The sequence below is a fragment of the Mchenga conophoros genome, linkage group LG14, assembly GCF_057382185.1.
Source record: "Mchenga conophoros isolate Kocher_MC1m ecotype Shallow Benthic linkage group LG14, M_conophoros_male_GT1.1, whole genome shotgun sequence".
Taxonomy (NCBI): Eukaryota; Metazoa; Chordata; class Actinopteri; order Cichliformes; family Cichlidae; genus Mchenga; species Mchenga conophoros.
Genome location: NC_140539.1, coordinates 12,178,089 through 12,199,335, shown reverse-complemented (window position 1 = coordinate 12,199,335; position 21,247 = coordinate 12,178,089). Strand labels below are relative to the sequence as shown.

Here is a 21,247-nt window from a genome sequence, read left to right as displayed (position 1 = left end):
GAGATTGGGTGTAGTCCTCTCCATGGTAACGCTGTTTCCCATTCTTGCACTTACTGTCGCTGTCTCTCATCACATAATTCTGCCCTACCCTGTGCTTTATCGCTGCGCCCTCTCCCTATATGCGCTCTCCCCTTACCCTCCCCTTCTCTCTCTCTCTCGCTCCTTGTCTCCCTTTCTCTCTCACATATGCACACACACATACACTCAACCTCTCCTCTGGTCCACTGGTCTCCTGCTAATGCTGCACCGTCCACTGACTGCGAGATGTTCAGTCCAGCTTGTAAAGGCTCTGCAGGGGAGCCGAGGTAAGGCTTTCACCCTCGTCTCTTCTGGAGCTGAGATGTTACTGCTGCTGTTGTTGGCTGCTGACAACTGCTGAGAGCCAAATGCCTGATGGGAAGAGCATTAGTGTGTGCGTGTTTGTGTGTGTGCTGATTTGTGTGAGAACTCACCAGCTGGAGTAACGGGCTTTTTGTTTGTTTTTAGGTTAGGTCTGGCACTTGTGATCTGCATACACGCACACAGCAAAGGGAAGTGATCTTACTTCCTTTGATATTCATTTATTTGTGGTCTTTTTTATGTCTTCTTAAACTTAGGAGTATGTTGTTGTCTGCATGCATGCAGGGAGTCCGCTGAGAAAGAGCCTTTGGAAATCTGATGGCACGCAGATATTCTTCCCTCCAATGCAGCAACAGTGCTGCAATGTCTTTTTATGGTGGTGCACTCTCTGGCGGTTTATGACACCATGTTGTGTTTATGTGTGTGTGTGTGTGTGTTTGGGGGATGGTGAGTGGGGTATGAAGTTCTGCATATGTGAGTGGGTGGACAAGAACAGTGCTTCTTAATATTTTCATAAATTCATCTCACTAACATTCATGCCACAGGAGGAAATCCAAGGCAAGCGATAGACGCTCAGTCATTCAAACACTCTTTTATGAGTAGAAGAAGAGGAAATAGGAGCACCTGAATCATTTCTGAGATGTTACTTTCTGACCTGTGTGTCAGCCAACAGGTACGAGTCTTAATGTACTCATGAATTTTCCAACAATGTGCTGGTGGGAACTCATTTGTGCTCATGTGTGTATACACATGAGCACAAATGAGTCCGAGTGTAATATGGAAATGTGATACCTGCTGAATGCAGTGCTAAAGGAGAAATGCAATAATAATATTAAAACCATTACTCTTTGTCCCTAAGAAGCACTGCTTGTTTATAACATTAGGCTCTCAAAACCTTTCAAGACATCTCACAAGCATTGTGCTGTAATAGTAAGGAAGGAGTAGATATGCAAGCGTCATCTGATGAAGAAATGTGACGCATTTCTGTTGTTCCTGCAGGATACTTTGTGAGGTTCAAGATATTATGTGCCTTTTGCGTGCTGCTCAGATGGAGGGGGTGGGGGGGTCCTCTGGTGAGATGCTCTGTCCTGCTAGATTTCACTATCACCATGATGGCACTCTGGGAAAAAAGTTATGGCAGTTAAATGTGTCAGATGTGGACTTACAGTAGATGAGGGTTTTTTTCCATGATGTTTTGCTGCTGAAGGGTATGTCTTTAAAAAAAATTTTTTTTTTTAAATTTCACATCCCTGAGTGAAAGCAGAGACACCAGTGCCCAACACACAAAAGCTCCTTGGTTCGAGAGGGCACAAATCCCTGCCATGGTTTTGTCGGGAAAGGCGTCTGGTGTAAAAAAAAAAAAAAATCTGCCAAAACTAATGTGTGGATCCATCTGCTGTGGGGACCCCTTGTGAATAAGGGAACAGCTGAAAGACGCTTTGGCAGCAGTGACACCGTCACAGTGTTGCTTTGGCCAAACAGTAATCCAAACCTTATTTTTTTTAAAAAACACAGAAGAGAAAAGCAGCAAATATTTTATTTCTTCACGTTTTTGTTTATTTAATGATTACAGTTCTACTTCTGTGTACACTTTAATCTGTACTCATTTAGTGTACTACCTTCTGATCCAAGTTGGGTGGCCAAGATTCATACCCCCAGCTCCTCTGACTGGATAAACAGTTAAGACGATTGTAAATGGCCTCGCTAGAAGTCTGACTAGCTATCCACACAGCTAAACATGAACCCAGGAACTCCAGACAATAGATGAGATCTTGAGAAGTTTACTGGTTCTTTCATTTTGTGAAACTGTAACAATAAAACATATGTGGAAATGTACATTAATAATCTGTACTGTTAACAACAACATGTGCCAATGATCTAACAATGCATTCGAAGAGCTAACATGACGATTAGCACCGTTAATTAGCATATGAACTGGCGATCTCATTTACATATGAATAGCACATAGAAAACTTGCTAACTGTGGTCCATCACACATAAAGACAGCACTTTGAATGCCTCGTTGCTTTACCATTGAGTACTTACAGACAATGCTTTAACAAACACCCAAAGAAGGACACGAATGTGGAGCAGCCATCTTGAAGCAGCATCGCAAGCAAACATGAACTTCCTGTCTAACTCTTCTTCTACTGTCACAAAATATCGACTTAAAGGGACCGCAGGGCGGCGCACTTAATTTCATGTTTTAAATGTTAGTAACTAAGCAGTAACATAACACTCCCCGCCTGGGATTATAACAATCCTACATTAAACTGTCAGTCACTAAACTTTTCGGGGGACAGCAGCAAAACCACTTCTGTTACAGGACGACAGAAAGTCTTCTTATCGCCTGAGTGCGAAGTAGTTACTTCGACTTTCCGGACAAGTCCATCGTTCCCTGGGAAAGTCTTGGTTATGATACACATGGGCCAATCGCCCCTCTTCACCTGAATGTCTTTGAGCAGAACGATGTCTCCTTCCTTGAGACTTTGTTTCTTGTCCTGCCATTTGTGTCGCAACTGAAGAGTATGAAGGTATTCCCGTCTCCATTTGGACCAGAACATGTCAGCAAGACCTTGTACTCTTCTCCATTGTTCTTTCAGAAATATCCCCTTTCCAAAGTCACCAGGGGGTGGCGCTGCTGAGTCTGGTTTCATCGTGAGCAGCATCGACGGCGTGAGGATGAGGGGTGACTCAGGATCGGTGGACACAGGAATCAGGGGGCGAGCATTCATGATGGCACAGACTTCTGCCATGAATGTTGACAACAGTTCATGTGTTAGTAGTGTTCTTTTGCAGTCCTGTAACATAGAGTCGAGGATACGCCTCGCAATCCCAATCATCCGCTCCCAGGCACCGCCCATATGGGATGCATGAGGTGGGTTGAAGATCCATGAACAGTTTTGTTTGCTTAAGTAGCCTTCGACATCCTTGACTGACATGTTCGATCCGTCCATTTTCAGTTCCCGAGAGGCGCCGATAAAGTTCGTACCGCAATCCGATCTTAGTTGTCTTGCTGGGCCTCTGATTGCAAAAAGTCGCCTTAAAGCATTTATAAAGCTGTCTGTGCTCATTGATTCGATCAACTCGATATGGACTGCTCTTGTTGACAGACATGAGAACATCACGGCCCACCTTTTAGAGCTAGCTTGTCCTCCTCTCGTGCGCCGGGTTACAATGTCCCATGGCCCGAACACGTCTACACCCACATATGTGAAGGGGGGTGCAACTTGCATTCGTTCAGATGGTAAGTTTCCCATTTGCTGACATTCCGCTTTTCCTCTCAATTTCTTGCATGTGACACACTTAAAAAGCACTGTGCTGATAGCCCTTTTGGCTCCTACCATCCAGAATCCTGCAGCTCTAATGGCACCTTCCGTGAAATGTCTTCCTTGGTGTTTCACAGTCTCGTGATAGTGCCGTATTAAGAGCGTTCCCAAGTGGTGTCGGGCAGGGATGATGAGAGGGTGAGTGGTGTCGATAACCAGTTCAGATTGTATGATTCGGCCTCCAACTCTTAAGAGTCCATTGCTATCTAGAATAGGATGCAGTTTCCAAAGACTGCTTGAGGGGGGAATAGGGATCCCTTCCTGAATACACTTAATTTCCTTTTCGTAGCACTCACTCTGAACGCTCTTTATGATACAGACCTTCGCATTTTCCAATTCTTCCACTGTGGGTTGACAGAGATGCCAACCACGACAGCTGGATGCTTGGTTGGATCGACCAAAGGAACGAGCAATGTGGGTCAAGCGGGCAACTGCTCTGAGGAGAGGACTGTAGTTGGAAAACCTCTCAAGATGGGATGAACTTACTGTTGACCTTGCGATTTGTGTCAGATTTGTTGTCACCAGCGGACGTATTTCTGTATCAAGAGTGGGATCCACAAGGTCAAACGTGACTGGAGATTGCGACTGTGCGGACGGTTTGAGGAGAAAGGCTGGCCCTTTAAACCATGTTGTGCTGCTCAGTTGCGCTGCTGCAACGGAGCGGGACCCATGATCTGCTGGGTTGAGTTTGGATGGAACGTGCCTCCACTGGTTGGAGCATGTTGATTGGAGGATGCGTTGGACCCTGTTATGCACGTACACATAAAACCTTCGTGACTGATTGTGGATGTAGCCTAGCACGACTTTACTGTCAGTGTAGTACTCAATGTCGTCAAACATGATGTCTATTTCTGCTACTATCAGCTCCGCAACTTCAACTGCAAGCACTGCAGCACATAACTCTAGTCTTGGAATTGTGAGGCCGGCTTGAGGAGCTAGCTTTGTTTTTCCAAACACAAAGCCGATTTCTGTTTTGTTCGAAGTAGACAGTTTGATGTAAGCGACAGCTGCAATGGCTTTCACGGATGCATCAGCGAATACACAAAGTGTTTTGGTTTGGGCACCAGATGTAGAGAGAGAAGTGTAGGGGCGTGGTATTTGGAGATCTTCTAAATCTTGAAGTGAGTCCTTCCAATTGCTCCACTCTGCCTTCATGTTGTCTGGGAGTGCTGCATCCCAGTCGTCCGTCAAGCTGGTAAGTTCTCTAAGAATCAGTCTGCCTTGAATTGTGATTGGAGCGAGAAACCCCAGAGGGTCGTAGAGACTGTTGACAGTAGAGAGGACACCTCTACGTGTGAAGGCCTTTTGCTCATTGTCAACTTTGAATGTGAAGGTGTCTGTGTCAACATTCCACAGCAGCCCCAAACTGCGTTGCACTGGCGAGTCTTGAGCACACAGGTCTAAGTTTCCAATGTTTTTTGCCCTGTCCTCTGGTGGGAAAGCTTCTAGGACTGTAGGGCGGTTGGAGATTACTTTGTGTAGTCTGAGGTTTGAAGAAGCAAGAGCCCGTTGAGCTTGTTGGAGAACTTGTATGGCCTTTTCTTCAGTAGGAAATGACTTGAGAGCGTCATCGACATAGAAATCTCGCTCAATGAATGTCCGCACCTCAATCCCAAAATCTAGCTCACCAGTCGCTGCTGCTTTCTTCAACCCATATATGGCGACAGAGGGGGAGGGACTGTTCCCAAAAATGTGCACTCGCATGCGATACTCTATAACTTCAGATGACATGTCGTTATCTTTGTACCACAAGAAGCGGAGAAAGTCTCTGTGGCTCTCTTTGACAACAAAACAGTGGAACATATGTTCAATGTCCGCCGTTATGGCCACCTGCTCCTTTTTGAATCTTATGAGCACCCCAACAAGACTGTTGTTGAGGTCGGGGCCTGTTAGCAACACGTCGTTGAGAGAGACTCCTTCATGTGGGGAGCTTGAGTCGAACACGACCCTAATTTTGGCGGGTTTCTTTGGATGGTAAACCCCAAACAAAGGGAGGTACCAGCATTCCTGGTTCTGACTGAGAGCTGGTGCCACTTCAGCATGTCCTCTGGTAAGCATGTTCTCCATAAACTCCAGAAAGTGTGTTTTCATTTCAGGTCGTTTTTCAAGAGTGCGCCGGAGTGACATAAGGCGATCGTAGGCTAGTTGTCTGTTGTTCGGGAGCCGTTGTCGAGGCGATCGAAAAGGCAGAGGACCAACCCAGCTATTGTCGCTGCCCTGATAGAACTCTGAGTCCATTATTTGGAGAAACTGCATATCCTCAACTGATGGTGCAAGTTTGTGATCATCCGCTGTTCGTGTGAAGACCTGCTGACCAATGCTGTCCACATTACATCCTGACACAGGAAGGCTTGGGAGGCTGTGACTGCGCTCAGGAGCTTTGGTAAATGTCTCTTTAACAGTTATTTGACCGTTGCATGGCTGAAAATGGCTTGCACGGCCATTCTCCAGTATGAAAGTCTTATAGCTGTTCACGTGTGGGGGTCTGTGCACTCCATCGAGACAGATGTCACCTACCACGACCCAACCCATGTCGAGTCTCTGAGCAAATGGGGCGTCGTCTGGGCCGTTTATCTGCTCCCGGACTTTGTGGACTCGAAGCATGTCTCGTCCCAGCAGTAGTAGTATGTCAGCATTTGGGTCTAATGGCGGGATCAAGTTGGCAATCTGTCGTAGATGGGCGTGGTGTTGGGCAGCTTCTGGAGTTGGTATCTCAGAGCGGTTATCTGGAATTTCGTTACATTCGAGGAGTGTTGGCAGAGGAAGACTTGCCTTTCCATTCACTGACTCTACTATAAAGCCAGAAGCACTTCTCCCTGATACTCCTGTGAGTCCAGCACACGTCTTTAACATGTACGGGCGACTCTCTCCTTGGACCTGAAAAACATCAAAGAACTGGGAACGTGCCAGCGATCGATTGCTCTGATCGTCCAAGATTGCATACATTTTCTTTGTTTGATCTCTGTGTCCAGCAGGGTATACATTCACTAGTGTGATTTTTGAACATTCTCTGGCGCTCACTCCTTCCCCACACACCTCAGTACACCGAGACGTGACTTCTTGGGTGTCTGCTTTGTCTCTCTCCCCGCCTTGCTGTGGGGAAGGGGGCGATTTAGACTCCCATGGTGCTGGACCTGGGTGGAGGGCAGAAATGTGATTTTTGCTGTCACACTCAGTGCACGTGGTTTCTGATTCACAGTTCTTGGCTAAATGGTCAGTAGATGAGCAGCAGCGAAAGCAGACGTTTAATTTTTTGAGGATCTGTTTGCGCTCTTCCAAGGGTTTCTCTCTGAACCCTCTGCACCTTTTCAGAGGATGAGGCTTGCTGTGAATTGGGCACTGTTTATTTGGATTCACAGCATACTTAGACTTTTCTGCATCTGCCTTGTCCTGTACTTGAGTTTTGTGAACAGATATGGGTCCTTTGGAGAACCTTTCGTGTATGTGTCTTCGTTCTGATGTTATGGGTTGGTTAGGGCTGTGGACGCTGAAGCTAGGGTCAGTTCGTGTTCTGGCTTCAGTGCGAATGAAGTTGACAAACACAGTAAAGGGGGGAAAGCTGACGCCATAATCGTGCTTGTACCTTGAACCAATATTCATCCACCTTTCTTGTAGATTGTACGGCAATTTTTCGACTATCGCTTGGATCCCTCTTGATGTGTCTAAGTAGGTCAAGCCAGGTAAGTAACCGTCCAACTTGGCTGTCTCTAGCTCTAACATTAGGTCGGCAAGATCACGGAGTCTATAAGGCTCTTTAAGTGTGATTTTAGGGAAGCTGTCGACCTTTTGAAAGAGAGCTTGCTCTACAGCTTCTGGGGAGCCATATATTTCTTCAAGTCTGTCCCAAGCCATAGCTAAACCAACTTCAGGGCATCTGATATTGACAGCTCTCATTTGTTTGGCTTGTTTAGCTGAATCTTTACCAAGGTAGCGCACCAGCAAATCCAGCTCTTCTCCTGGTGAAAGGTCTAACCCTGCTATTGCGGTTTTGAAAGATGATTTCCATGCCCAGTAACTCATGGGTTGGTCATCAAAGCTGGTAAGGCCTGTAGTAATGAGCTGGCTGTGGGCTAGATATTTGGCGAGGTCGTAAGTGTGTTGGCTCGGGGCATGTTCATTGCCGTGAGTATAACTGGATTTATATGGTGTCTGAACAAGAGGTGTAAACTCTTTGTAGTTGGTGGATGGGGGCTTGTACAGTTCGTTATGAGTAGCAGCACAGTTTGCTTTGTTTCCTTCTTTTATAGCAATTTCTTGAAAGGCGGGTGTAGGGTCTTTGTATTCAGTTTTTACTGGGGCTGTTGATTCTGCTGCATTGATAGCTGTTTGTTCCAAAACATACTGCGCAGTGCGTTTTTCTTTGCTCTCAGATAGGGGTGGCCCATAAGCTACACTGCGTGTTTCGAAGCCTAATTCAAGTAGACCAGCTTCTAAAGAATTAGCTTCTGCTATGGCAGCTTCCTTCTCTTGTTCCGCTCTCAGCGCGTCAAGAGTAGCTTGTAAGCATGCTTGCTCGACTTTAATTTCTATTTCTTTCTTTGTATATGAGGCTCTTGTTTGGGCAGCTTCAGCCTTTGCTCTTGCTCTGAGCAGTTCAATGCTAGCTGACGAACCTGCTCTTGATGGTGGTTTGTGGGAACGGACTGACCCTGTCTCGGCTTTGGAGGATTTACTTTCAGACATTTTGGATTTGTTGTATTTTGATTGTGTCCGCCCGTATACTTTACTTAGCTTATAGGATGGTTGTAGCTCCACGCGGTGGCTTCTGTAGCTATGATGTTTGCTGTGGTGCTGTCTTTTCACTGTAAATGGCCTCGCTAGAAGTCTGACTAGCTATCCACACAGCTAAACATGAACCCAGGAACTCCAGACAATAGATGAGATCTTGAGAAGTTTACTGGTTCTTTCATTTTGTGAAACTGTAACAATAAAACATATGTGGAAATGTACATTAATAATCTGTACTGTTAACAACAACATGTGCCAATGATCTAACAATGCATTCGAAGAGCTAACATGACGATTAGCACCGTTAATTAGCATATGAACTGGCGATCTCATTTACATATGAATAGCACATAGAAAACTTGCTAACTGTGGTCCATCACACATAAAGACAGCACTTTGAATGCCTCGTTGCTTTACCATTGAGTACTTACAGACAATGCTTTAACAAACACCCAAAGAAGGACACGAATGTGGAGCAGCCATCTTGAAGCAGCATCGCAAGCAAACATGAACTTCCTGTCTAACTCTTCTTCTACTGTCACAAAATATCGACTTAAAGGGACCGCAGGGCGGCGCACTTACTAACATTTAAAACATGAAATTAACTAAGCAGTAACATAACAACGATGGATGGATGGATGGATGGATGGATGGATGGCCCAAATCTACAGTTACTGTATGAAGATTTGGGCCATGAAGAATTATAGGACCACTGGGTAATGCATTTTTGTCATGTGCCTTCAGCTGAACCCCTCCACCCCCAGCCCACTCCAGTTATGAATGGTCAGTGATGGCAGACTTTGGGATATTAATAGCTCTGGAGCTTCAGAATCGTCACATCAACCAAAAAGAGACTCTTGACACAGCAGTCCCAGACTAAAGCGCTTTACAAATCACAGTTCTGCTGTGTCAAGTGGACGACTGGTCCTGCTGGCAGCATTTCACGCAATCTGCTGATGATTCAGTTCAAAATGCATGATGGCTAATCTGTACCTCTCAGGTGGAGTGAATCCAGGATTTGTCCCATTTTCTTAGAGCAAACACACCCTGCACACGGTGCATGCAGACGAGCTTACAGTGAGTCAGTGTCAGTCCTTTGCATTTAGGAGTTTTTTTTAACCTTCTTTTAAAACAGTGTTCAGTGTGAATAGTTACTGCGTTTTGTTCATCTGTTTTAATCCCACTGGATTTAAAAGGGTTTATTTATCATGTTGCCTGTCTCATATCTTTTGTCCCCGTATTATCTTGAGCAGTCCACTTGACGGCTGTTAAAAATCAACCAACACCACTCAGAGACTTTCTTCTATCCTCACATAACTCCTGTCCTATTGTCTCTCATCTCCTCCTTCCTCTGCCCGTCATCATCACATCTATGAATCCCTCAATCTATCAACATTTCACATTCCTCTCTCCCTTTCTCCCTTCTCTCTTTTTTCCCAAAAGCTTTGGAAATACCAAGATTTCTGCACTGATTACTCACCATGTGTACGGATCTTCACCCGGGTCACAGCCATCGATAGTCTCACTAAACCAGGGGTGGGCAACTCCAGGCCTCGAGTGCCAGTGTCCTGCAGGTTTTAGATGTCCTTGATCCAACACAGCTGATTTAAATGGCTAAATTACCTCTTCAACATGTCTTGAAGTTCTCCAGAGGCCTGGTAATGACCTTATCATTTGATTCAGGTGTGTTGACCCAGTGTGAGATCTAAAACCTGCAGGATACCGGCACTCGAGGCCTGGAGTTGCCTACCCCTGCACTAAACTAACACATATTCATCCCCATTTTTTTTTATTAGAACACTTGAGTAATAACCCTCATTGCAACCTGTAAGAAGTCAACTTGAATTCTTGAACTGAATAATTGATAGACCCTTGTTTAGCAGCACAGTATATAGTTTCCTGTGGCGGTTTTTTGAGATTTGCCAATTTTTTCACCCTTTCTTCCAAGATGTTCCTAAGTTTCATTTACTTTTTTGGTTTTTTTATATCTCTTTTAACCATTTGGTGGTGTCCTCTTTGTGTGTTTAGGGGAATTTTTCCTTACTGACCACAATACATTTAACCCCCAACCATGATGATCCCTCCACCACGCTTCACATTGTTCACATTGCCCTTTCCCCTCAAACGTGGTGCATACATTCTCACCAAAAAGATCACATTTTGGCTCATCAGCATTTTCCAGAGAGGTCTTTAGCACACATCTGATATTCTCTATGTTTTGTTTTGTTTTGTTTTCCACTGAAGAGTAGTTTTTGCTTAGTTGTCTTTCCATTAGCACTATTTTTATCGAGCGTTTTAAACGAGTTACATTGATAAGAGTTTTCACCTTCTGTAATATTTGTAGGATGTGTTCCTCAGCAGAGTAACAACAGTCCAGGGTTCCTTCCATTTGTACACATTTTGTTCACTTTTTGTTCTTTTTTTGTTCTAGAAATCCTTTTGTAGCTTTTTCCAACTTTGTGCATTGTTGTAATGCATCATCTACCCAGACTCAGACATTAACCAGACTTTGTGTGCATTTATTTATAGCGAGGGGCGATCTCATCTCCCTAGCTTTTAGAGAAGTTGTTAGCACAAAGATTCCCTTTTATTAGCATGAGTTCAAATTCAAGTCCAGCTATGTTATTTTTTTTAATAGAAAATGGTTTTATAAAATTGAGGCTTAGATGAAGATCAGACCGAAGTTGATCAAAAAACTTGTGATTCCAAAAAGTGTTTCGAGACTGAATTTTGCACCTTCGCTCCACTCGAACTCAGTTGTATTTTACTATTTTTCCATCGTGCTTTGGTTACAGTTGAGAATTATTTAGCCCTCAGTAAAGAACGATTACATTCTTCCTGTTTATTCCCTTACCTTCTTTGCTGATGAGATCAGCGCACACTTTAATACAGAAACACATGAGTCATCAGCTGCAGATGGGATTTGCGTTAAACTTCCTCAGCCTGTGTTTGTATTTGTGTGTTCCCATTTAGTGGAAAATGAAATGCTGTGAGGAAATTGCCATGTTCTCACAGCACACCTGATTAAATTGCTTTTTTGTAGGCTGAGCAATTGCACTTGCCCCTGGTTGGTGTCTGGTTGCGTTTGCAGAGCCTTGTGTGTTTGGCATCAGGGACAGAAACGGGAAGTATGTGAATAAGTGGATTTTCTTTTTTCTGGTCAATGTTGCCGAATAATGGGATTAAAGAAAGGAATGATAGCACTGTGTCACCCGTGGGTGGAGGAGGCGCAGCACGTGCGCACATGTCACAGCTTATTAATTTGAGCGCATGAATGTGTGCATGTGTCGAAATTTATGAATGCATGAATGTGCGCCTGTGTGCACATGCGATGCCTGCTGTTTATGGATGTGCGCTCTCATCTCTCAGTGTGGGTGAATTGGAAGAGTGGGTGGATGGGTGGGCTCGCTGTCATTTTTACTAAAATCCACTAACAAAGCGATGAACCATGGGGGGCAAAAATGGGAAAATAAAAATAGAATAGAAGAAAAAAGGAAGGTTTATTGCGCAGAGACCGACTCAAGAAGGAAATGAAAAATATATCTACCTTCTGCATATTTCTTCAATAACAGTTCATATTGAGGGGGTTCCTAATGATCAAATAAAGTTTGTTAGATTTTTATCATATATTCAATAAAGTATGTTATCTTGGGTTCTAAATAAATTCTGTTAGGTAATAAAGTGCATTGAGTTCTATTACTCACCTCATCTGTTTTAGGCAAACACACATCTCCACAGAGGATCCAAAATGTGGAATAATGTTTCAGTCCCATCAAACAATATTTAGTACCTCAGTCACTAGTGCTATTCATTTCACAGTGCTTAGTTCAAAATAAAATAGCATAAGAATAATTTTAATAAGACTTTTATGTACACTGAGTTGGACCCCATTTCACCTTCAGAAATCCCTTAATTCTTTATAGATTTAAGAAGTTGCTGGAAAATTCTCTAGAGGTTTTGGTTCATATTGACGTAATAGCATCATATAGTTTCTGCCCATTTCTGCAGATCTGTCAGCTGAATATTCATAATCCAAACCTGTTTCACCATATCCCAAAGATCCTCTGTTGAATTGAGCCCTGGTGTCTGTATTGGCCCATTTAAGTACAGTGAGCTCATTATCATGTTCCAGAAACCAGTTTGAAGTGGTTTGAGCTTTGGGGCTACACTGTGACTGTAAAGGGACAAACATGGTCAGCAGCAATACTAAAGTGTGCCAAGAAACTATCCCCCACCATTAAAAGCCTAGTTATAGTTGTAGAAGAAAATCCCAGTAGATCAACACTTCCTGAAATACTGAGACCAGCTTGTCTGTCACAAACAGCGATTCAGCATTCAGAGTGACTTAAAATCATCTTTCTTAATGACAGTTTGAACATAAGCCTTGATCATGGCAACATGCATATATTCACTGAGTTTCCACCATGTGTTTGGCTGATTAGATGTTTGCATCAATGAGCAGTTGAACAGGTATACCTACAGTAATAAAGTGGCCGGTGAGTTTAAATGTGTTTTTAAAGCTCGCTAAAACCTTTAAAGGACATCAGCCGAATACAGAAACTCATCACTAGAAAACAGCTGTGCAGTACCAGCTGTGTGCATGTGATATTCAAAGACCAATATCCTATGAAAGAAATCCTATGACACATTCATATATTCTCTGGTAGTCGATCAATAGGCAGCTTTGGTTCTTCTGTGCTCTGTGTGCGTTCTAACAGATGGTGATTAATGTGAATGAGGCAGGAGCCATTAAGCAGAGCATCAGCTCTGTTACTAAATCAGCAACCCTCTGGTAAAACCTCATAAGACTAAGTAACCTATTAGTGGCACAGAATGGGAGGCCGGTTGGGAGGAGGAAGAGAGAGGTAGACGAAGAAAAGCGAAAGGTCTCTCGTGTCTGTCTGTGTATCTCCCCCTTGGGAATCTATCTAATGACTAAATACCTCATTACATGGCTGTGAGAGAGATGAAAGAGAGGAGAAGCGACACAGAAGGAATAAAGATGGAAATGTTGCGTCTCTTGTGCTGTCCCGCTGCCACCAGCTGCCGGGAAGAATTGCTACTGAGAAAGACACGAGGTACTAAAGTGAAATAAACAAAACTCAATTGATGGAAGAGAGAGAGAAAAAACAGAAATTGAATTTATAAAGTCTGAGATAAAAAAATTATGAGACATAAATATGCATTACTTTCACACATACAACACAAACATACTCAGTGACCACTGTGCTGTTTATGTTACAGTTTTTCTGACTGCTACAAATCCAAATGCCGTTTTCTGAATCCAGTGCTGGGTCGTTAATTAATTTATCGCCCTTTTGGCAATTTACACAATTACAATCACTGCTAACACAAAACAAAACAACATTGTTCACACTTGTATACATTTTTTTGAGAATAACAGCATAAGCATAGGTGACACCATAGACTGTATATAAAAGATGGTTGTACCTGCTGAAATGTTACCCATCGGTTTTGCAGCCTCAGCATTAGTGTTTTGGTCAGTACCATGTTATTTGTCATTTATTTATTAATTTGGGAGCCAGATGTGACAACAATTAGGTGATGGGGAAGTACTGTCAGCTAACGCTAGCAACTTTGGTTAGCAAACTATATAAATAAACTGTACAGCTTCAAAGCAAAGACACAAAAATCTGCTACTTAATAAAAGGCTAGAAATTTGCTAACTGAACATGACTAAGAAGTCTAGTTCGATGACTCGAATTGGTAGATGAAGCCTGTAAATCAAAGTAACCACATCACTATCCAGACTGATTGATGAGTTATTTAAAAGTCACCGCCTGTTGCTGGTGTTATGAAGAGTGAAGTTACAATGCTGTGAAAAAACACTTACCTCTTTCATGATTTCTTAGATTTTTGCATATTTTTTGTATTTGAGTAAATACAAAATGATGATACATGATTTCATTTTCTTAAGGAAGCAATGAGTAGCTTCCCCCTTAAGCCTGATAACTGGTTGTACCACCCTTGGCAGCATGAACTACAAATTAAGTGTTTGTGGAGAAATGTTGGTGCTAATTCAGCCACACTGCAGGGTTTTCAAGCATGAACAGCCTGTTTAAGGTCATGCCAAAGCATCCCAATCAGATCTAAGCCCAGACTTTGACCAGGCCACTCCAAAACCTTCATTTTGTTTATTTTGAGTCATTCAAAGGTGGACTTGTTGGTGTGTTTCAAATCATTGCATAGAACATATGCCTATAGATCATTATAATTTCATGTACCAGGTTGTAAATATAAAGGTTTTTTTAGTACTATAAAGTTAGACGTTTTGAAGTCTTGTGGTCTACGGGATTGATGCATTAGTACCATGTTTTTAACTGGCTACAAACATCTGAGAGGCAGAGAAAACTCGTTACAGTGAAAGGAGAGATTTTTTTCTTCTTATTCCTTTCAAAATCCAAAATGTCCCACACACATTTTTACTGACTGGTGTTTGTAATGAATACTTATACTTAAGTCTTATATATACAGAAAAGGGATGTTTTGATGGGATTATTTTGGTTTTGCCAGCAAAGGGGTTTTATATTGTCTTGTATTGAAACAGTCCTATGAGAAGAAAATATTGTATGAAAATTTTTTTTTTGCAAACAGTTATGAGATAATGGATGCTTTCAAGAAATGGGTGCTTGAAACTGTGAAAACCAAAAAACATGTATGAAGTAAAGACGGTCTTCCTTTCCCCAAAATACATTTTATTGCAGCAGTAAAGTTCAGTTTTAAAATATGTCAATTTACAGGATTGCCGTAGCTTTAAAGGATTAATCATATTGATGCTAGGTTCAGCATCAAGTGTTCTTTCTTTATTATTTCTCACCTTGCTATCGACAACTAACACACAACATTGTAAATGCAAAAAAACAAAACAAAACACACACCCTCTTATTTGTCATGCAAAAAGCTCTGCTTTTTAGGTTGTTTCATCAGCATCATGTTAACAGAAGAGTGTTAGGAAGATGCTGTGAACAGCAAACCTGTGCTGGAATAGTGTTGTGACATTAGACACTGATAAAGGATATTTATAAGATTGCAAATGATTCATGGCCTGTTACACAGATGGCCCACTGGTCTAGCTACACAGTCAGATCAGGCTTTACAGTTTCATGAGCAACAAAGAAAATGCAGGATGTGTTATACCTATGTATATTAAGCTAGTCTTTTATATGGCACAAAGTCCTGCTAGAAACAAGTCTTGCAACTTGGCAGCTATCTTGGAAAAAATCCCGAACATTTGAAGATTTGAGAGCTGAAGTCCTTGCTATAGAAATGAATGGAGATGGTAGGAGTCATCTCTTCAATGTCAGGGTCATAAATTGCATTTATATTAAACTGCCAACAAAATCTAAGTTTAAAAAAACGTACACAAAAAACAAAACAATAAATCTCTCCTTTTTCCAAAGGTTTAAATCACTTTTTACCACTGAACCATATTTCTACTGTGCATATCCAAAGTTTTACAACAATACATTACATTACAATCCATTTAAAGTGGTGTAGTTTATCATAATCTGATTTATATTTTCCAAACATTATATACACTTGATGTGTGTGTATGTGCTTCCTAGGAGGCAAAAGGAGTTCTCCAGGCCTTAGCTAAGTTTTAATTAATACATTGATAATTTATATATTTCTGAGCAAAATATAAAAACGAGGGATGGCTCAAGACTTCAGTACAGTGCTGTACATACAAATTTTGTACATAATCATTTCATGTAGCAACCACTAACATTAATTTCAAATATTTTTTATATGTTTTTATATTTTCATCATGGGAGCATTGAGCAAATGCCATGCTAGTTCATGTTTCTCTACCTGATTATTGCAGCAACAAGGAGATATGCCGCCATACAGCTGATACAGTCGTGAACCTTCACTCTGCAGTCATCAGTGCATAAGTGTGATTGGCTAATGTTTCCCATTTTAGCTACCGATGTCACACAGGGATGGGACAATCGCCATCCTTAGCATGCCTCATGTCTCAGGTAGACCACAATTGTCTGAGTGCTATGTCTTCTCTATATAGGAAAATGTCTCTGGCACAACACAGTGCCATCGTCAGTCTTTATTGCTCACACACTGCGTACAATAAAAGAGTTTGAACAAATTAATGGAGTTTAACAGTTACCATGCACTTGGTGTTGTTTGTCAGTTGCGAACACTGTGGCGACCTGATGACATCAGCCAACTGGTTACTGTCGGGTGATGTCACCCAGCCCACTTACAAACATCTGTGGTGTTGTGAATGCACATTTCAGATCTCAAGGATAAAATGAGTGTGTTGCAGAGGAAATATGAGTGTCATAAATATCAGAATTCCACAGTTTTTATAAAACTGAACTTGCAGTTTGCTCTTTCTCAGGCTAACGTTAAACTGGGCACGGTGAAATACCTACAGAATAGACAGATATTGAGTCATCGGGTATTAGATTTAACAAATGAAGCTGTGCGACACTAAACAAAGAGAAGATGATCCTCTGACTTAAATCTGCCAGCAAGTAGTCATACATGCAGCACACATGCAGTTACTTTAGCTCCAGATGACGCTTTATTAAAGCTATTTTTACCAAGAGAAACATGCTTATATTTTTGTGATCCTGTTTGCAGGGTGTGTACTTCACACAACCGCAAAATTGTGTCATCACTATAGTGACAGCTTTTCATGTTCATGTTGTAGTTTTGGCCAAGCAGTTAAGACCTGCAGCAAAGGTCTTGTCACTGGCTTGTACTTTATTTTTTACTTGTCCCTATTTTATCTTTTGTTCTTTAGGTTTTCCGATCATTCAGTAATCTTATTTTCTAACCTGCTATGGCATCATTCTTTTATTTACATATTTTAGGACTATCAATAGAAATGGGGGGAAATTTTAAATTGGTGTTAAAAGTTGTTAGTTTGCATTTGTTCAGGAGGGTTGATTTATCCTGTTTCATCCACAAAAATGTTTTGAAAGTAACATCTGGCTCCTCGGCTGCTGCGTCACCAGCTGCTGTCTAACTGCTCCCCTGTGCTGTTAGGTGCCCACTCATTTATACAGAACATGGATTCCTGATGTGTCATAAAACTTTGTGTGTGTGTGTGTAGCATAAAGACATGCCTCTGTTTTTTGTGCGACACAGTAATTTGCAGCATTTATTGAGCTTGATCTTTCATGATACTGGATACAAAAGACCAAAATTTTCAGAACCTTTAAGGTTTGAGAATCAAAGTATTTTTTCTTTGTCAGTCTGATATTTGCATTTTCTTCTTGCTGCTGTTGTGTTCATGGTTTCTTACATCTCTAAACCACTAGAGGGAGAGTGACTGACAATCTTAAAAGAGACTGAAAGCATGCTGATAATTGAGAATTTAATTGTGAAAGCATTAAGCCATCACATTCAACAGACTTCTAAAGTGCTTGTTTGGTTTCTTGTTCTCACTGGATATGTTATGAAGTGACTGGAAATGAAAGTAGCTCTCGTGGTCTGCATAACAGAGTTCACTCATCAGAATTAGAATGGCCATATTCTAGTCTATTACTACTATTATATTATAATATTAAAATGGCCCAAGGTTAACTTTCCTTAAAAATAGCTGGTAAAAATGTTGTTTAAGTAGCTGCTTTTGATTTTACACTGCTAGTATATTTAACAGCCTGGACCTCTGCAGATCACAAACACACTGCACATTGAAATTGAACTGTTGAAAAACTGAGGGCTTGTAAATTCTGAGAGTGTCAACTCTGGAGTGAGAAGAAAGGGCGTCAGGAAGGACACTCCCTTTGGCCACAACATGAGAGGTTTCGCTGCAGTCTTTCTGCACAACTGTTGGGCTCTTTTTTTCTTTCCTTCAGAGAAGTGTCAATGCTATGTAGTGCAACAAAAATAATCCAGTTTGACTCCTCTGTTGAGCAACTGGCATATTTTCCATTCAACACAGATTCCTCTGATACACTTCTAATAGATTAGAAATAGGAATGACGCAATAGAAATATAGCTTTTTGCAGCGTTAACCTGAAGTTTCCACAATCCACATCAAAATGCTCGATCAACTTATCAACTTTGCTTATTCAGGGACATTTTTGCATGTGTGAGGGTAAACAAAAAAAGGGGGCAGTGCAGGCAGTTATTGCATTTCCTGTTGGACAGCATGTAAGCAAGAATACAACGTACATGTGTTTTGGTTGTGGTTACTGAGATAGAGCTCGATGCATGTGTAGCCCTTTACACGTGTGTTTGTGTGGGAAACAAACCAGTGGTTGTGGCCCCTCCTCATTTGGCTCCTCCCCTACCCTGCTGAAATATGTGTACCTGTATCTCTCAGTGTGTCAGATTTGAGCGCGGGTTTGACAGACTGTGAACCGATGTTTCAGGAAAGTTGTTGACGGGTCAAGTGGCAAATTGGACAACAGCAGCTGTGGAGAGGCAGGTGAAAAAGAGCAGGGAGAGAGAAGGGAAGGCAAACAGAGGGGGAGAGGGTGAGAGAGGGAGTGAGACAGAGAGCCTGGGTCAGACAGAGACAGACAAAGTGCAAGTATACAGAGAGTGTGTGTGTATATATATATACACACTCCCATAGAGGAAGACTGTCAGCAGAGCACACAGTTCCCAGAGGAGAGAGGCAAAAGAGACTGCTGAGAAGGTCAGACTGACAAAATGCTGAGGAGGAGAAGTGTGTCATTTGGTGGATTTGGATGGTATGTATGCGTTTTCATTCAATGCTCACGTGTGTTTAGGAAAGTTTGCATTGTGCATGTCCATGCTCATATTTGTGCCCATTTACATGCAGTTCTACACTGTGTTTGAATCATTCCCATTGTGCTTTATAATCAGCTGTAGAGTGTGCCAGTTGTTGTTACTGTACAGTGTGCGAATGGGTGGAGTAGAAATGTAAACTTTTTTTATGAAAAGGAAGGATGGGTGGAGGGCTTAGCCTGCTCCTCTGTGTCACACCTCTAACACTTTGTCCTCTGTTTGTCTGTGTTTGTGCGTGTGTGTGTGTGTGTGTGTGTGTGTGTGTGTGTGTGTGTGTGTGTATGATCATTTACAGTTTCACTCTGTGTTGTCTCTGTTGAGGGAGGGATTATATTCAACAGCCGACTTTGTTTCTGCCTGCTGGCAGTTGTGGTTGTTGTTGCTGCTGTGCTGGTAAAGGGACGCAGCTTGTTCTGGTAATGCTCTCCTACTGTATTGGCAGAGGGAAGTTCCCATGATGCAGCGTTAAAGAAGCTGCCAGCAAGCCCATTTAGCACTGAATGCTGTGACACACTCGGATGGAGTGTTTTTGTGCGTTTGGCTCCCTTGCTGCTAGTCATTCTGACACTGAAGCACATCTTCAGAGCACTTAACCTTCCCAGCTGGGCTGATGCAGCATAGGCCAGACAGGCTGCGATAACCTCGAACAGACAGAGCTGAGGAGCAGCAGCAGCAGCAGCTTTGCGTGCAATATGTTGTGTTTTGCAGAAAAAAAAAGCTGGACAAAAAAAAAAAAAAGATTTCAGGTACACTAATTTTTAAAAAGAATGTCACAAGTCAATGGTGATTGCGAGAAAATAGAATTAAGTGGTCAGAAGGTTTAGATAAACCACAACTGCTTTAGTTTTGACTGATAATTGGTTACGGGTCCAAGTGCAATTCAAGTACAGTGCAGTCTCATGTACACTATGATAATTCCTCTGCTAGTTAAAATATCCTCTAATGTCTCTCTGTGATACTTCTCTGTTAGAGATCCAGTCTTTTTAATCCTTGGGAAAAAAAATATTTCCCTAAAAGAAAAGTTGTATCAGCATTTTCTTAAATTCTTAAACCAAACAATAATTCCACGTGTTAAAGCTCATGGAATAATGTCTCTAATTTTCTTCTTTTGAATGCTCAGTGTGAGATGAAAGGATATGTTAAGGGGGATTATTTTTCTTTTCTTTTGGATTGCTGTTAGAAATGTACAAGATTGTGTTTTGTATGCTGCTAAGATTAGGCAGGTGTGACGGGAAAATACACTTCTCACAGGTCTGATGATAATGAACTTGCAGCATCCGGTGAAATTCTTGTACATTGTCAGCTGTAAACAAAGAACATCAGCATATAAGTATTTAGATATTGTACAAATTGATTCTTCCGAGAAGTTGAACCCTCTTCATTTTGGGTGTGAGCTTAAATGTAACCGCATCCAGATGCAAACTGACAACATACTACTGTAAAGTTCCTTAAAATGCTGTTTACAGTGTTTTGCTTTTGAGCAGTTTCAAAATCTTAGTCACATTAGGTTTACCTTCTATCTGTAGTATTTAATTATCAGTTCATCTAGTCACAAATTTGAACATTTTTTGGTTCATCACAGACGCAGATATAGATAAATGGAAGCTGTTTGAACATCTGCTAATCAGCACATTAGTAAATGTAAAATCAAATGTAGAGGTGAGGAGGACGCTGAGCTTACTGTTACCAAACAATGGTGACCATCTGTGACTTTCTTTGGATAAGAAAAATGTACTCACTGGCCACTTTGTTAGGTACACATATTCAACTGCTTGTTAGCATAAATAGCTAAGCAGCCAATCCCATGGCAGTAACTAAGTGCGTTTAGACATGTATACGTGGACATGATGATTGAGCATCAGAATGAGGAAGGTGAGGTGATTTAAGTCAGTTCTATGGGCCTTGCTAATGTAAAGTTCACAGGAGATTGGTCAAATTGCTTTAAGCTAATAGGAATGCAACAATCACTCAAATAACTACTATTAACAAACATAGTATGCAGAAGAGCATACTTCGCTCAGGCTCACTAAAACGGGATGATGTAAGATTGAAAAAAAAAACAACCAATCGATCTAATGATTATTTTTTGTGGATGCAGGGTC

At 41.8% G+C, this 21,247-nt stretch overlaps 1 protein-coding gene and 2 long non-coding RNA genes across 8 annotated transcripts in view; 1 reads left to right on the top strand and 2 right to left on the bottom strand.

Annotated features, from left to right (window-relative positions):
• Window positions 1–21,247, top strand: part of rap1gap2a (RAP1 GTPase activating protein 2a) — a 105,199-nt gene that overhangs the window by 6,733 nt on the left and 77,219 nt on the right. For 2 of the 6 annotated variants that reach the window (XM_085245284.1, XM_085245280.1), the window contains exon 1: window positions 158–305. The exons of 1 other annotated variant lie outside the window; for it this stretch is intronic. In XM_085245284.1, coding sequence (XP_085101410.1) covers window positions 187–305 — 119 coding nt within the window. In that variant the 5' untranslated portion in view covers window positions 158–186. Of the gene's footprint in view, window positions 1–155; window positions 306–17,913; window positions 19,088–21,247 lie in introns of those variants that run through there. 3 more of the 6 variants (XM_085245293.1, XM_085245281.1, XM_085245285.1) reach the window with 3 other exon arrangements.
• Window positions 2,107–2,499, bottom strand: LOC146559381 (uncharacterized). Its single transcript, XR_014888306.1, has 2 exons — window positions 2,386–2,499; window positions 2,107–2,145 (listed from the first exon to the last, which is right to left on the bottom strand). It is a non-coding gene; the product is annotated as an uncharacterized LOC146559381 (long non-coding RNA).
• LOC146559380 (uncharacterized) lies at window positions 8,549–8,941 on the bottom strand. Its single transcript, XR_014888345.1, has 2 exons — window positions 8,828–8,941; window positions 8,549–8,587 (listed from the first exon to the last, which is right to left on the bottom strand). It is a non-coding gene; the product is annotated as an uncharacterized LOC146559380 (long non-coding RNA).